This window comes from Manis javanica, chromosome 3 (assembly GCF_040802235.1).
Source record: "Manis javanica isolate MJ-LG chromosome 3, MJ_LKY, whole genome shotgun sequence".
NCBI classification, from domain to species: domain Eukaryota; kingdom Metazoa; phylum Chordata; class Mammalia; order Pholidota; family Manidae; genus Manis; species Manis javanica.
Window position 1 is genome coordinate 161,497,124 of NC_133158.1, and position 14,719 is coordinate 161,511,842.

At 37.3% G+C, this 14,719-nt stretch overlaps 1 protein-coding gene across 8 annotated transcripts in view; it reads right to left on the reverse strand.

The window, feature by feature from the left end:
- The window catches only part of CEP70 (centrosomal protein 70), a 112,521-nt gene that overhangs the window by 88,198 nt on the left and 9,604 nt on the right, over positions 1-14,719 (reverse strand). For 6 of the 8 annotated variants that reach the window (XM_036991851.2, XM_036991846.2, XM_036991848.2 and 3 more), the window contains exons 3-5: positions 13,090-13,180; positions 12,862-12,985; positions 12,365-12,545 (exon numbers count right to left, since the gene is read on the reverse strand). In XM_036991851.2, coding sequence (XP_036847746.1) covers positions 12,365-12,545; positions 12,862-12,985; positions 13,090-13,180 — 396 coding nt within the window. Of the gene's footprint in view, positions 1-12,364; positions 12,546-12,815; positions 12,986-13,089; positions 13,181-14,719 lie in introns of those variants that run through there. The other 2 variants (XM_036991854.2, XM_036991853.2) reach the window with 2 other exon arrangements.

Sequence of the window (14,719 nt, forward strand, 5' to 3'; positions counted from 1 at the left end):
CAAGGAATATATAGAAACAAATGACAACAACAACACTAAGCCCCAACTTCTGTGGGATGCAGCGAAAGCAGTCTTAAGAGGAAAGTATATAGCAATCCAGGCACACTTGAAGAAGGAAGAACAATCCCAAATGAATAGTCTAACATCACAATTATTAAAACTGGAAAAAGAAGAACAAATGAGGCCTAAAGTCAGCAGAAGGAGGGACATAATAAAGATCAGAGAAGAAATAAACAAAATTGAGAAGAATAAAACAATAGCAAAAATCAACGAAACCAAGAGCTGGTTCTTTGAGAAAATAAACAAAATAGATAAGCCTCTAGTTCAACTTATTAAGAGAAAAAGAGAGTCAACACAAATCAACATAATCAGAAATGAGAATGGAAAAATCACGACAGACTCCACAGAAATACAAAGAATTATTAAAGACTACTATGAAAACCTATATGCCAACAAGCTGGAAAACCTAGAAGAAATGGACAACTTCCTAGAAAAATACAACCTCCCAAGACTGACCAAGGAAGAAACACAAAAGTTAAACAAACCAATTACAAGCAAAGAAATTGAAACAGTAATCAAAAAACTACCCAAGAACAAAACCCCGGGGCCGGACGGATTTACCTCGGAATTTTATCAGACACACAGAGAAGACATAATACCCATTCTCCTTAAAGTGTTCCACAAAATAGAAGAAGAGGGAATACTCCCAAACTCATTCTATGAAGCCAACATCACCCTAATACCAAAACCAGGCAAAGACCCCACCAAAAAAGAAAATTACAGACCAATATCCCTGATGAACGTAGATGCAAAAATACTCAATAAAATATTAGCAAACAGAATTCAACAGTATATCAAAAGGATCATACACCATGACCAAGTGGGGTTCATCCCAGGGATGCGAGGATGGTACAACATTCGAAAATCCATCAACATCATCCACCACATCAACAAAAAGAAAGACAAAAACCACATGATCATCTCCATAGATGCTGAAAAAGCATTTGACAAAATTCAACATCCATTCATGATAAAAACTCTCAGCAAAATGGGAATAGAGGGCAAGTACCTCAACATAATAAAGGCCATATATGATAAACCCACAGCCAGCATTATACTGAACAGCGAGAAGCTGAAAGCATTTCCACTGAGATCGGGAACCAGACAGGGATGCCCACTCTCCCCACTGTTATTTAACATAGTACTGGAGGTCCTAGCCACGGCAATCAGACAAAACAAAGAAATACAAGGAATCCAGATTGGTAAAGAAGAAGTTAAACTGTCACTATTTGCAGATGATATGATACTGTACATAAAAAACCCTAAAGACTCCACTCCAAAACTACTAGAACTGATATCGGAATACAGCAAAGTTGCAGGATACAAAATCAACACACAGAAATCTGTAGCTTTCCTATACACTAACAACGAATCAATAGAAAGAGAAATCAGGAAAACAATTCCATTCACCATTGCATCAAAAAGAATAAAATACCTAGGAATAAACCTAACCAAGGAAGTGAAAGACTTATACTCTGAAAACTACAAGTCACTCTTAAGAGAAATTAAAGGGGACACTAATAAATGGAAACTCATCCCATGCTCATGGCTAGGAAGAATTAATATCGTCAAAATGGCCATCCTGCCGAAAGCAATATACAAATTTGATGCAATCCCTCTCAAATTACCAGCAACATTCTTCAATGAATTGGAACAAATAATTCAAAAATTCATATGGAAACACCAAAGACCCCGAATAGCCAAAGCAATCCTGAAAAAGAAGAATAAAGTAGGGGGGATCTCACTCCCCAACTTCAAGCTCTACTACAAAGCCATAGTAATCAAGACAATTTGGTACTGGCACAAGAACAGAGCCACAGACCAGTGGAACAGATTAGAGACCCCAGAAATTAACCCAAACATATATGGTCAATTAATATTTGATAAAGGAGCCGTGGACATACAATGGCAAAATGACAGTCTCTTCAACAGATGGTGCTGGCAAAACTGGACAGCTACATGTAGGAGAATGAAACTGGACCATTGTCTAACCCCATATACAAAGGTAAACTCAAAATGGATCAAAGACCTGAATGTAAGTCACGAAACCATTAAACTCTTGGAAAAAAACATAGGCAAAAACCTCTTAGACATAAACATGAGTGATCTCTTCTTGAACATATCTCCCCGGGCAAGGAAAACAACAGCAAAAATGAGCAAGTGGGACTACATTAAGCTGAAAAGCTTCTGTACAGCGAAAGACACCATCAATAGAACAAAAAGGAACCCTACAGTATGGGAGAATATATTTGAAAATGACAGATCTGATAAAGGCTTGATGTCCAGAATATATAAAGAGCTCACACGCCTCAACAAACAAAAAACAAATAACCCAATTAAAAAATGGGCAGAGGAACTGAACAGACAGTTCTCCAAAAAAGAAATACAGATGGCCAAGAGACACATGAAAAGATGCTCCACATCGCTAATTATCAGAGAAATGCAAATTAAAACTACAATGAGGTATCACCTCACACCAGTAAGGATAGCTGCCATCCAAAAGACAAACAACAACAAATGTTGGCGAGGCTGTGGAGAAAGGGGAACCCTCCTACACTGCTGGTGGGAATGTAAATTAGTTCAACCATTGTGGAAAGCAGTATGGAGGTGCATCAAAATGCTCAAAACAGACCTACCATTTGACCCAGGAATTCCACTCCTAGGAATTTACCCTAAGAACGCAGCAATCAAGTTTGAGAAAGACAGATGCACTCCTATGTTTATCGCAGCACTATTTACAATAGCCAAGAATTGGAAGCAACCTAAATGTCCATCTGTAGATGAATGGATAAAGAAGATGTGGTACATATACACAATGGAATACTACTCAGCCATAAGAAGTGGAAAAATCCAACCATTTGCAGCAACATGGATGGAGCTGGAGAGTATTATGCTCAGTGAAATAAGCCAAGCGGAGAAAGAGAAATACCAAATGATTTCACTCATCTGAGGAGTATAGGAACAAAGGAAAAACTGAAGGAACAAAACAGCAGCAGAATTACAGAACCCAAAAATGGACTAACAGGTACCAAAGGGAAAGGAACTGGGGAGGATGGGTGGGCAGGGAGGGATAAGGGGGGGGAAGAAGAAGGGGGGTATTAAGATTAGCATGCATGGGGGGGAGGGAGAAAGGGGAGGGTGGGCTGCACAACACAGAGAGGACAAGTAGTGACTCTACAACATTTTGCTAAGCTGATGGACAGTAACCGTAATGTGGTTGTTAGGGGGGACCTGATATAGGGGAGAGCATAGTAAACATAGTATTCTTCAGGTAAGTGTAGATTAAAAATTTAAAAAAAAAAAAAGAAAGAAAGAAAGAAAAGGGGGATTACTCCTTAACAGGATAAAACTATTGGTAAATCAAAGATCAACGCATGCTTTAAATATCCTTAATGTTGATCACTTAAAGGGTGTCAGATGATCAGCTATGGAGGTACTCTTTTCTGATAATATTCCTTTCTCTTAATTAAAAAAAAAAAAAAAAAGCAGTTACTGTGTGCTGACCTCCAATGAGTTCTGCACAGTGGTATAGAGGGCATGTCAAAGTGTGGGCAAAGGGTCTGTTTGTTTCTACGCAGAAGATCAAGGCCTAGCTTGGATACCCAGAAAATGAACTAAGATACGATATGAGGAGGAGCTTCCGGCATCAGCACTCTCTGGAGGACTCGTGCCGGGGGATGATCATCAAAAAGCCTCCACAGGGATCCGGACGATGCTGCGGTTGTGGCTGCATCCAGCCCACCATCTCCTGGACTTGCCATAAGAAGGAGGAGGGAGATGTCTAGGCTGGCATGTGCATACAGTGAGACAACGAATTTGACTGTATCTGTACTGTTGGAACTCAACCAGGAGTTGGGAGGGGTGCAAGTTGTAGCACCCCAAAATCTCATGACTATAGACTATCTATGGTTAAAAGAACATATGGGATGTGAACAGATCCCAGAAATGGGCTGCTTTAATTTGTCTGATGGTTCAAGTACAGTTGGAAAATATCCATCATATCATAGATAAATTTTCACAAATGCCTAGGGTGCCTAAATGGTTTTCTTGGCTTCACTGGAGATGGCTGGTAATTATAGATTTGCTTTGTTTATGTCACCGTATTCCTATTATGTCAATATGTGTGTGCAAATTAGTTAGTAGTTTAAAACCTATACATACTTAAGGTACTATACAAGAAGATATGTCAAAGAAATAATCAATCCTCCCAAGTTTCCTTCATATGCTACATCTATAGCTTTTCTTCTTCCTTCCTAATTACAAACTTTAAATAGAATTCGTGCCTCATATCGAATTTACCGAGTATCATAATTCCTCCAGGTGGTAAAGATACCTCGAGACAAGTGCTGGGCATAGAAGCCACAGGGCATAAATCTGCAAAGAAGTAAAAAGCTAACCTTTGCAAACAATATGGCTTCTCTCTCACTTACCAACTTTACATTTCCCTGTATGGCCCCGGAAGATGACTGGTTAGCCAGAGACGGGTAAGATTCCTCAAGGGAGGAACAACCTAAGACAGGCACAGTCGCAGGGGGGCCATCAGGTGAGAATTTGGGGATCAACAGAGGTGAGGCTCAGAACCTCACCCCCCCTGCTTTGAGAGAAATCTTCTGCATCCGTGGATGTCTTGCTGCCCTTGTCTAGCCTGGATTAATACTTAGTCCATAGGCACACACCTGATCATCTGATCATCTACATTTGCCTTCTTACAGCACTAAACTATGTTTTCTACCTTTATCTTGCATCTACCTACCACTTCAGCATTTTATTAAAAATAAAAATAATAATAATAATAGGAGAAATGTGGGATCAACATATAAATCAAGTACAAAAATCAAATGAATATTCATATTTGACCTGATGGTTTATAGGTCATATTGCATGATCAAAACCGAAAGTTTCTGTGATGACTGCCCTTGTACTGTTCACCATGTAAGAATTTATTCACTCTGTAAGAATTCGTTCACCATGTAAGAACTTGTTCGTTATGCTTCAGAAGATTGGAGACTGACGAGAATTAGGCTTGAGATGGATTAATGATTGTACATTGAGCATTGACCCCCCTATACTGAATTTTATTGTTGTTAACAACCATTTGATCAATAAATATGAGAGATGCCCTCTCAAAAAAAAAAAAAAAAAAAAAAGAAATACAGATGGCCAACAGACACATAAAAAGATGCTCCACATCACTAATTATCAGAGAAATGCAAATTAAAACAATGAGGTATCACCTTTCACCAGTAAGGATGGCTGCCATCCAAAAGACAAACAACAACAAATGTTGGCGAGACTGTGGAGAAAGGGGAACCCTCCTACACTGCTGGTGGGAATGTAAATTAGTTTAACCATTGTGGGAAGCAGTATGGAGGTTCCTCAAAATGCTCAAAATAGACTTATCATTTGACCCAGGAATTCCACTCCTAGGAATTTACCCTAAGAACGCACCACTCAAGTTTGAAAATGACAGATGCACCCCTCTGTTTATCGCAGCACTATTTACAATAGCCAAGAATTGGAAGCAACCTAAGTGTCCATCAGTAGATGAATGGATAAAGAAGATGTGGTACACATACACAATGGAATATTACTCAGCCATAAGTAGAAAACAAATCCTACCATTTGCAACAACATGGATGGAGCTAGAGGGTATTATGCTCAGTGAAATAAGCCAAGTGGAGAAAGAGAAATTCCAAATGATTTCACTCATCTGTAGAGTATAAGAACAAAGGAAAAAACTGAAGGAACAAAACAGCAGCAGAATCACAGAACCGAAGAATGGACTAACAGGTACCAAAGGGAAAGGGAATGGGGAGGATGGGTGGGTAGGGAGGGATAAGGGGGGGAAGAAGGGGGTGTTATGATTAGCATGCATAATGGGGGTGGGTGAAAGGGGAGGGCTGTACGACACAGAGAAGACAAGTAGTGATTCTACAACATTTTGCTATGCTGATGGACAGTGACTGTAAAGGGGTTTGTGGGGGGGACCTGGCATAGGGGAGATCCTAGTAAATATAATATTCTTCATGTAATTGTAGATTAATGATGACAAAAAAAAAGAAAGAAAAGGGGGATTACTCCCTCATAGGATAAAACTAACTGTAAATCAATGATTAATGCATGCTTTGGATATCCTTAATTTTGATCATTTAGAGGGTGTCAGATGATCAGCTGTGGAGGTACATTTTTCTGATAATATTCCTTTTTCTTAAAAAAAAAAAAAAAGCAGTGCCTGTGTGGTGACATCCAGTGGGTTCTTCACAATGGTATGAAGGGCGTATCAGGGTGTGGGCGAGGGGTCTGTTTGTGTTTATACAGAGGATCAAAGCCTGATTGGGCTACCTAGAAAACGATCTAAGATACGATGTGAAGAAAAGATTCCAACATCAACATACTCTGGAAGAGTCGTTCCAGAGGATGATCATCAAAAAAGTTCAACAAAGATCCTGGCACTGTTGCAGTTGTGGCTGTGTTCATCCTGCCGGTTCCTGGAATTGCCATTGGAGTGAGGAAGGAGATGTCTGGGCTGGCCTGTGCATGCGTTAGAACAACAAATTTGACTGGATCTATACTGTTGGAACTCAACCGAGAATTGGGAGAGGTGCGTGTTGCAGTGCTCCAAAATCTTGCAACTACAGACTATCTACTGTTAGGGCAACATGTGGGATGTGAGCAGTTCCCGGGAATGTGTTGTTTTAGTTTGTCTGATTTTTCTCAAACTATTCAAATTCAGTTGGACAATATCCATCATATCATAGATAAGTTTTCGCAAATGCCTACTGTGCCTATCTGGTTTTCTTGGTTTCACTGGAGGTGGCTGGTAGTTGTGCGTCTGCTTTGGTTATGTGACTGTGTTCCTATTATGTTGGTGTGTGTGCACAATTTAATTATTAGTTTAAAACCTATACATGCTCAAGTTAATCTACAAGAAGATATGTCAAAGAAATAATCAATCTTCCCATGTTTTCTTCTGTCTGCTACTTCTATAGCTTTTCTTCTTCCTTCCTAATTACAACCCTTAAATAGAATTCGTGCCTCATATCGAATTTACTGAGTATCATAATTCCTCCAGGTGGTAAAGATACCTCGAGACAAGTGCTGGGCATAGAAGCCACAGGGCATAAATCTGCAAAGAAGTAAAAAGCTAACCTTTTCAAACAATATGGCTTCTCTCTCACTTACCAACTTTACATTTCCCTGAATGGTCCCAGAAGATGACTGGTTAGCCAGAGACGGATAAGATTCCTCAAGGGAGGAACAACCTAAGAGAGGCACAGTTGCAGGGGGGCCATCAGGTGAGAAATTGGGGATCAACAGAGGTGAGGCTAAGAACCTCACCCCCCCTATATTGAGAGAAATCTTCTGCATCCGTGGATGTTTTGTTGCCCTTCTCTAGCTTGGATTAATACTTAGTCTATAGGCGCACACTTGATCATCTACATTTGCTCTCTTACAGCACTAAACTATGTTTTCTACCTTTATCTTGCATCTACCTACCACTTCAGCATTTTATTAAAAATAATAATAATAATAAGGGAGAAATGTGGGATTCACATATAAATCAAGTATAAAAATCAAACAAATATTCATATTTGACCTGATTGTTTAGAGTTCATAATGCATGATCAAAACCAAAAGTTTCTGTGATGACTGCCCTTGTACTGTTCACCATGTAAGAACTTATTCACTATGTAAGAATTTGTTCACCATGTAAGAACTTGTTCGTTATGCTTCAGATGATTGGAGGCTGTTGAGAATTAGGCTTGGGGTTGATTAATGATTGTGCACTGAGCCCCTATACAGAATTTTATTGTTGTTAACAACCATTTGATCAATAAATATGAGAGATGCCCTCTCAAAAAAAAAAAAGGCAGTTCCTGTGTGGTAATCTCCAATAAGTTCTTCAAAATGGTATAAAGGTCATATCAAAGTGTGGGCAAAGGGTTTGTTTGTGTTTATACAGAGGATCAAAGCCTAATTTGGCTACCCAGAAAACGAATTAAGATATGATATGAAGAAGAACTTCCAACATCAACATTCTCTGGAAGTCATTCCAGAAGATGATCATCAAAAAACTTCAGCAAAGATCCTGGCGCTGTTGCAGTTGTAGCTGCATTAATCCCACCAGTTCCTGGACTTGCCATTGGAATGAAGAAGGAGATATCTAAGCTGGCCTGTGCATACAGTAAAACAACAAATTTGACTGGATCTATACTGTTGGAACTCAACCAAGAATTAGGAGAAGTGCAAGTTGCAGCACCCCAAAATCTTGCGACTATAGACTATCTACCGTTAAAAGAACATATGGGATGTGAACAGTTCCCAGGAATGTGTTGTTTTAATTTGTCTTATTTTTCTCAAACTATTCAAATTTAGTTAGACAATATCCATCATATCACTGATAAGTTTTCACAAATGCCTAGGGTGCCTAACTGGTCTTCATGGTTTCACTGGAGATGGCTAGTAACTGTAGGTCTGCTTTGGTTATGTAGCTGTATTCCTATTACGTTAATGTGTGTATGCAATTTAATTTAGTAATTTAAGGCCTATACATGCTTATGTTACTCTACAAGAAGATATGTCAAAGAAATAATCAATATTCCCATGTTTTCTTCTGTTTGCTACTTCTATAGCTTTTCTTCTTCCTTCCTAATTACAACCCTTAAGTAGAATTCGTGCCTCATATTGAAATTACCGAGTATCATAATTCTTCCAAGTGGTAAAGATACCTCAAGACAAATGCTGGGCATAGAAGCCACAGGGCATAAATCTGCAAAGAAGTAAAAAGCTAACCTTTTCAAACAATATGGCTTCTCTCTCACTTACCAACTTTACATTTCCCTGAATGGCCCCAGATGACTGGTCAGCCAGAGACGGTAAGATTCCTCAAGGGAGGAACAACCTAAGACAGGCACAGTCGCAGGGCGGCCATCAGGTGAGAAATTGGGGATCCCTGTTTTGAGAGAAATCTTCTGCATCTGTGGATGTTTTGTTGTCCTTGTCTAGCTTGGATTAATACTTAGTCTATAGGTGCACACCTGATCATCTACATTTGCTCTCTTACAGCACTAAACTATGTTTTCTACCTTTATCTTGTATCTACCTACCACTTCAGCACTTTATTAAAAATAATAATAATAATAATAATAATAATAAGGGAGAAATGTGGGATTCACATATAAATCAAGTATAAAAATCAAATGAATATTCATATTTGACCTGATTGTTTAGAGTTTATAATGCGTGATCAAAACCGAAAGTTTCTGTGATGACTGCCCTTGTACTGTTCACCATGTAAGAACTTATTCACTATGTAAGAATTTGTTCACCATGTAAGAACTTGTTCGTTATGCTTCAGATGATTGGAGGCTGTTGAGAATTAGGCTTGGGGTTGATTAATGATTGTGCATTGAGTCCCCTATACAGAACTTTATTGTTGTTAACAACCATTTGATCAATAAATATGAGAGATGCCCTCTCAAAAAAAAAAAAAAAACATAAATCAGGGAAGGCAATATGATGTGTGCTAAATGGGACTGCCAACTGTAAGGTAGTCAAAAAAGGAATCCCTCAGAGATGGTGACATCTGAGTAAGGAGAAAGGGAACAAGTCATAGAGCTATCTTGGAAAAAGCATGCATGGTAAAGGAAAAGGAAAGAACAAATGTACAATGTTCCTGAGAACATTGAGGAAAAGCAAGAATGTCAGTGTAGCTAGAACAGAATTAGCAAGGGGTATGGTAGATGAAGTCAGAAAGTAACAGGGAGTCTGATCATGCAGGGCCTTCTAAGCCAGAGTAATACTTTTGGATTTTCCTCTAACAAAAAAGGAAAGCCACTGGAAGGTTTTGAGCTAGTGTGCTGAAAGCACACTGAAAAAAGGCAAGGGTGGAAGCAGGGAGAACAAGAGAGAAACAGGAGAAAAATGAAGGTGATCTGGACTGAAGTAATAACTAAAAGAAAGAAGTGTAGGAAGTTCATAAATTCAGTTTTAAACATAGTTTGACATGCTTATTAGACATCTAGTAGAGATATCAAGTAGGCTACAAGATGTATCTGGAATTAAAGGAAGAGGTCTGGGCTATAGATTTAAGTTAGGTTCTATGAATTAGACTGAACATCACCAAGGGAGTCAAGGTATATAGGAAAGAGAAAGGTCTAAGGATTGAGTACTAAAGAATTCCCAACACTAGGATGTTAGGGAGATGAGAAGAACCAGAAAAGCAGTTGAAGAATGACCAGCAGTGAATTCAGCAAAGTTGCAGGACACAAAATTAATACACAGCAATCTGTTGCATTCCTATATACTAACAAACAGAAAGAGAAATCCAGAAAACAACTCCAATTACAATTGCATCAAAAATAATTAAATACCTAGGAATAAACCTAAGCAAGGAGGTGAAAGACCTGTACTCTGAAAACTACAAGAAACTCATGAGAGAAATTAAAGAAGACACCAAAAGATGGAAATCTCTATTCCATGCTCATGGATAGGAAGAATTAATATTGTCAAAATAGCCATTCCGCCCAAAGCGATTTACAGATTCAATGCAACCCCTATCAAAATACAAAGAACATTCTTCAAAGAAATAGAACATAGTTCTAAAATTCATATGGAACCAAAAAAGATACTGAATAGTCAAAGCAATCCTAAGAAAGAAGAACAAGGCTAGGGGGGTTACACTCCATGATTTCAAGCTCTACTACAAAGCTATAGTAATCAAAACAATTTGGTACTGGCACCAAGAACAAACTCATAGATCAACAGAACGGAATAGAGAGCCCAGATATAAACCTACACATCTATGGTCAATTAATATAGGATGAAGGAGCCATGAATATACAATGGGGGAAATGACAGCCTCTTCAACAGCTGGTGCTGGGAAAACTGGACAACTACATGTAAAAAAATGAAACTGGATTATTGTCTAACTACATACACAAAAGTAAACTTGAAATGGATCAAAGACCTGAATGTAAGTCATGAAACCATAAAACTCCTAGAAGAAAAAATAGGCAAAAATCTCTTGACTATAAACATGAGCAACTTTTTCCTGAACACATCTCCTCGGGCAAGGGAAACAAAATGAACAAGTGGGACTACATCAAGCTAAAAATGTACAAGTGGGACTACATCAAGCTAAAAAGCATTTGTACAGCAAAGGACACCATCAGCAGAACAAAAAGGCATCCTACAGTATGGGAGAACATATTCATAAATGACTCATCTAATAAGGTGTTAACATCCAAAATACATAAAGACTCATACACTTTAACATCGAAAAAACAAGATAAAAAAATGGGTGGAGGACCTGAATAGACAGACACTTCTCCAAAGAAGAAATACAATTGCTCAACAGGCACATGAAAAGATGCTCCACATCTCTAATCATCAGGGAAATGCAAATTAAAACCACAATGAAGTATCACCTCATACCAGTTAGGATGGCCACTATCCAAAAGACAAGAAACAACAAATGCTGGCAAGGATGCAGAGAAATAGGAACCCACCTACACTGTTGGTGGGACTGCAAATTCGTGCAACTGCTGTGGAAAGCAGTATGGAGGTTCTTCAAAAAACTAAAAATAGAAATACCATTTCATGCAGTAATTCCACTACTAGGAATTTGTCCAAAGAAAACAAAACCCCTGATTCAAAAAGATATATGCACCCCATGTTTATCACCATACTGTTTGCAATACCCAAGATATGAAAGAAACCTAAGTGTCCATCAACAAATGAATGGATAAAGATGTGGTACATACACATAATGGAATATTATTCAGCCACAAAAAGAAAAGAAATCCTGCCATTTGCAACAACATGGATGGATCTAGAGGGTATTATGCTCAATGAAATAAGCCTGGTGGAGAAAGATAAACACCGTATGACTTCACTTATTTGTGGAATATAAAAACAAAGCAAAACAGAAGGAACAAAACAGCATTAGACTCATAGACACTGAGAAGTGACCAGTGGTTACCAAGGGGGAGGGGAGTGGGTGGAGGTGGCAGGGAAGGGGCGGGGGACTGTTGAACCACTATGATGTGATTTGACAATAAAAAAATAAGAATAATTTTTTAAAAATAAAAACAAAAACAAAATAAATAAATAAATGCTTCCACAGTAAAAAAAAAAAAAAAGTGGGATTAGAGGAAAACCAGAAGAGAGGATTTCTGGAAACCAAGTGAAGAAAGAATTTCAAGGAGACAAGTATAGGTCAAGTAAGCTAAGCAGCATGAAGTCACCTATAACCTAATGGGTGTTTTTATACTACCATGTAAGAAAATACATAACCCAGTACCTGTAAAGCTTTATGTTCTTTGTGAAGATCTTTTATTTTATTCAGTTGTTGGCAAACCCTATTTAGGGATTCATCTTCCAATTCACCAATTTTGGATTTCACACTCTCCATAATTTGTTCCAAGTCATTAGCTCGTTGTTCCTGATTTGCTGCTTGGCTTTGTTGTAGCTGAACTTCATTTCTAAAAAGACACACAATTCCTATGCTTAGTAATAAAAATAAATCACTTCAACAAACATACACATGTAACCACATAATGAATTCTAAAATTTCTTTGCATTCTCAAAATTTCTATCTTACAACACACACCAATAAAAGAAATATAGGATACATATCTAAGTATTACCAAAAGATTTACTTATTAAAAATATTTTGTAAATTTAATATTTAATCAAAATAGAAAATTAAATTTCAAGATACTTTTCAAGGCCATTATTTCCAGAATGCATACCACTTGTATACAAACAATTCAAGAGATTATTTTTCCATTTTTTTACTTAAGCTGCTGATTAGTTTCTATGAGCTCCTGGATCATGTTCTGTTGACGTGCTGTTCCTTCCATCAATGTTTTCAAATTTTGTCTCATTCTCTGTGATGACTGTTTGTCAAAAATGATGAGATCTACATTTTTTTGAAATATAATACCAATAGTAAAAATAAAGGTAAGGCCAAAAAAAATTTAAGATAAAATTTTTTTTAAGGGAACAAGAATAGGATCTGATTACCATTAAGATCTGGTCTTTTGACTAGAGACAAAGGTCTTAGGCCATGCGTCATCAACTGCACATTTATGCTTTCCCATTCTGCTTCCTCCCGCTATACTCAAAAGGAGAGAGAAATGGATCAACTTTAAGATACAAAGTAAAGAAATATCCTCTCATACATAATTTCCTTTGTAGATTTTTTTGTATTTTTCAGAATAACAGCTTTTCTTCTGAAAGTTGAATATGAATTTTTTATGCACATATTATGATTAAAATGAAAACATTTGTTTCTAACAAAATTGGCAGAATAAAAAGGATGTAAATAAGCACAAATAATTACATTATGTAATTCCAGAATACTCATTCATAGGCCAACAACAACAAAAAAACACCTTGTGATTCCAGTGAACCAAACAGACTTCAGGTTTTTTACTTAACTGAACCAGACTAGGCCCCACTCAAAAGAAACAGCTGCAAATTAGGTTATGCTAATTGAAGAGTAAAGAAAAGGTTAGTCACTCACAGACAAGTGTCACTTTAACAAAGGCTAGGGTCATAAAAAAATCTGCCTAGAGCCAATTATTTAGATAGTTCCCTGTTCAACTGAGGAAGTCTAACAAAAAAAAAGTCTGTACATGCAGGTAACGATTCTAGTAGAATCACTCTGAAAGACACTCTCAAGTTTTATATCCCTCATTCTAAATATGTATTTACACCAGAAACCTGAGATGGGAACTCTTAACTCTCTAAATTAAGTGAACAAAAATATAACAATGGGAAAAAAAGAATTAAGAACATAAAATACACATAAGAATAGAAAGACATGATTGGGGAAAAAAATGACACATTTAAATCCATGGTATTAATAGTTTAATGCTGGCTTTTAATGGGCATAGAATGGTCACTGTATGAAGTGCTTTACTTGCTCGCTTTTTAGTGTATTAAAGTATATTTGTGAAAAAGCAATCTGAGTGAACTTTCAATGTTTAAAGGCTTGCAAAAATATATAATTTATACATAAATTCACTTTTATTAGTGGTATAGTATGTAAATACTATAATAGCTTAAAGATTAATAATTCATAATAGACAAAACTGAATACAAGTGTCACTCTTTATTTCCAAATGTCCCTCAGATATTATAGACAATACCAAGACAAATAAGGAACAAATTATCCTGATGACTCTGACAGCACTGTGACTCAGAGCCAAATAAATCTTTCCTTTTGGTTGCTGACTTTCTTCCCCTTCTGTATCCTTTCTACAACCTTCTCCCTTATTTATGCTTTAGGTCTTCTGGTCACAAAGATCAATGACACAGAACTAAAATTACTATTGGTATCTGTTTTAGGAGGCAAAATCTCTGTGTGGATATCTCAGTTTATGTGTACTATGACTCATAAAAAACAAAACTTGTTGCAAATAATAACATCACACATTTTGGATGATCAAATCATACATATTGTTCTGATACCTCTTTTTAAGAGAAAGAATAATGTAACTGTTTGCAAATTCTGAAAATAGCTGAGAATGGCATTTTCCAAAGTATGTACTGCAGAACATTAATCTAATGATATGTTCATCAGACTAGTCTTACATAGGTAGGAAATACCATACACTAAAGCCTCCTTTTGGAGAATAGTCATATTGTG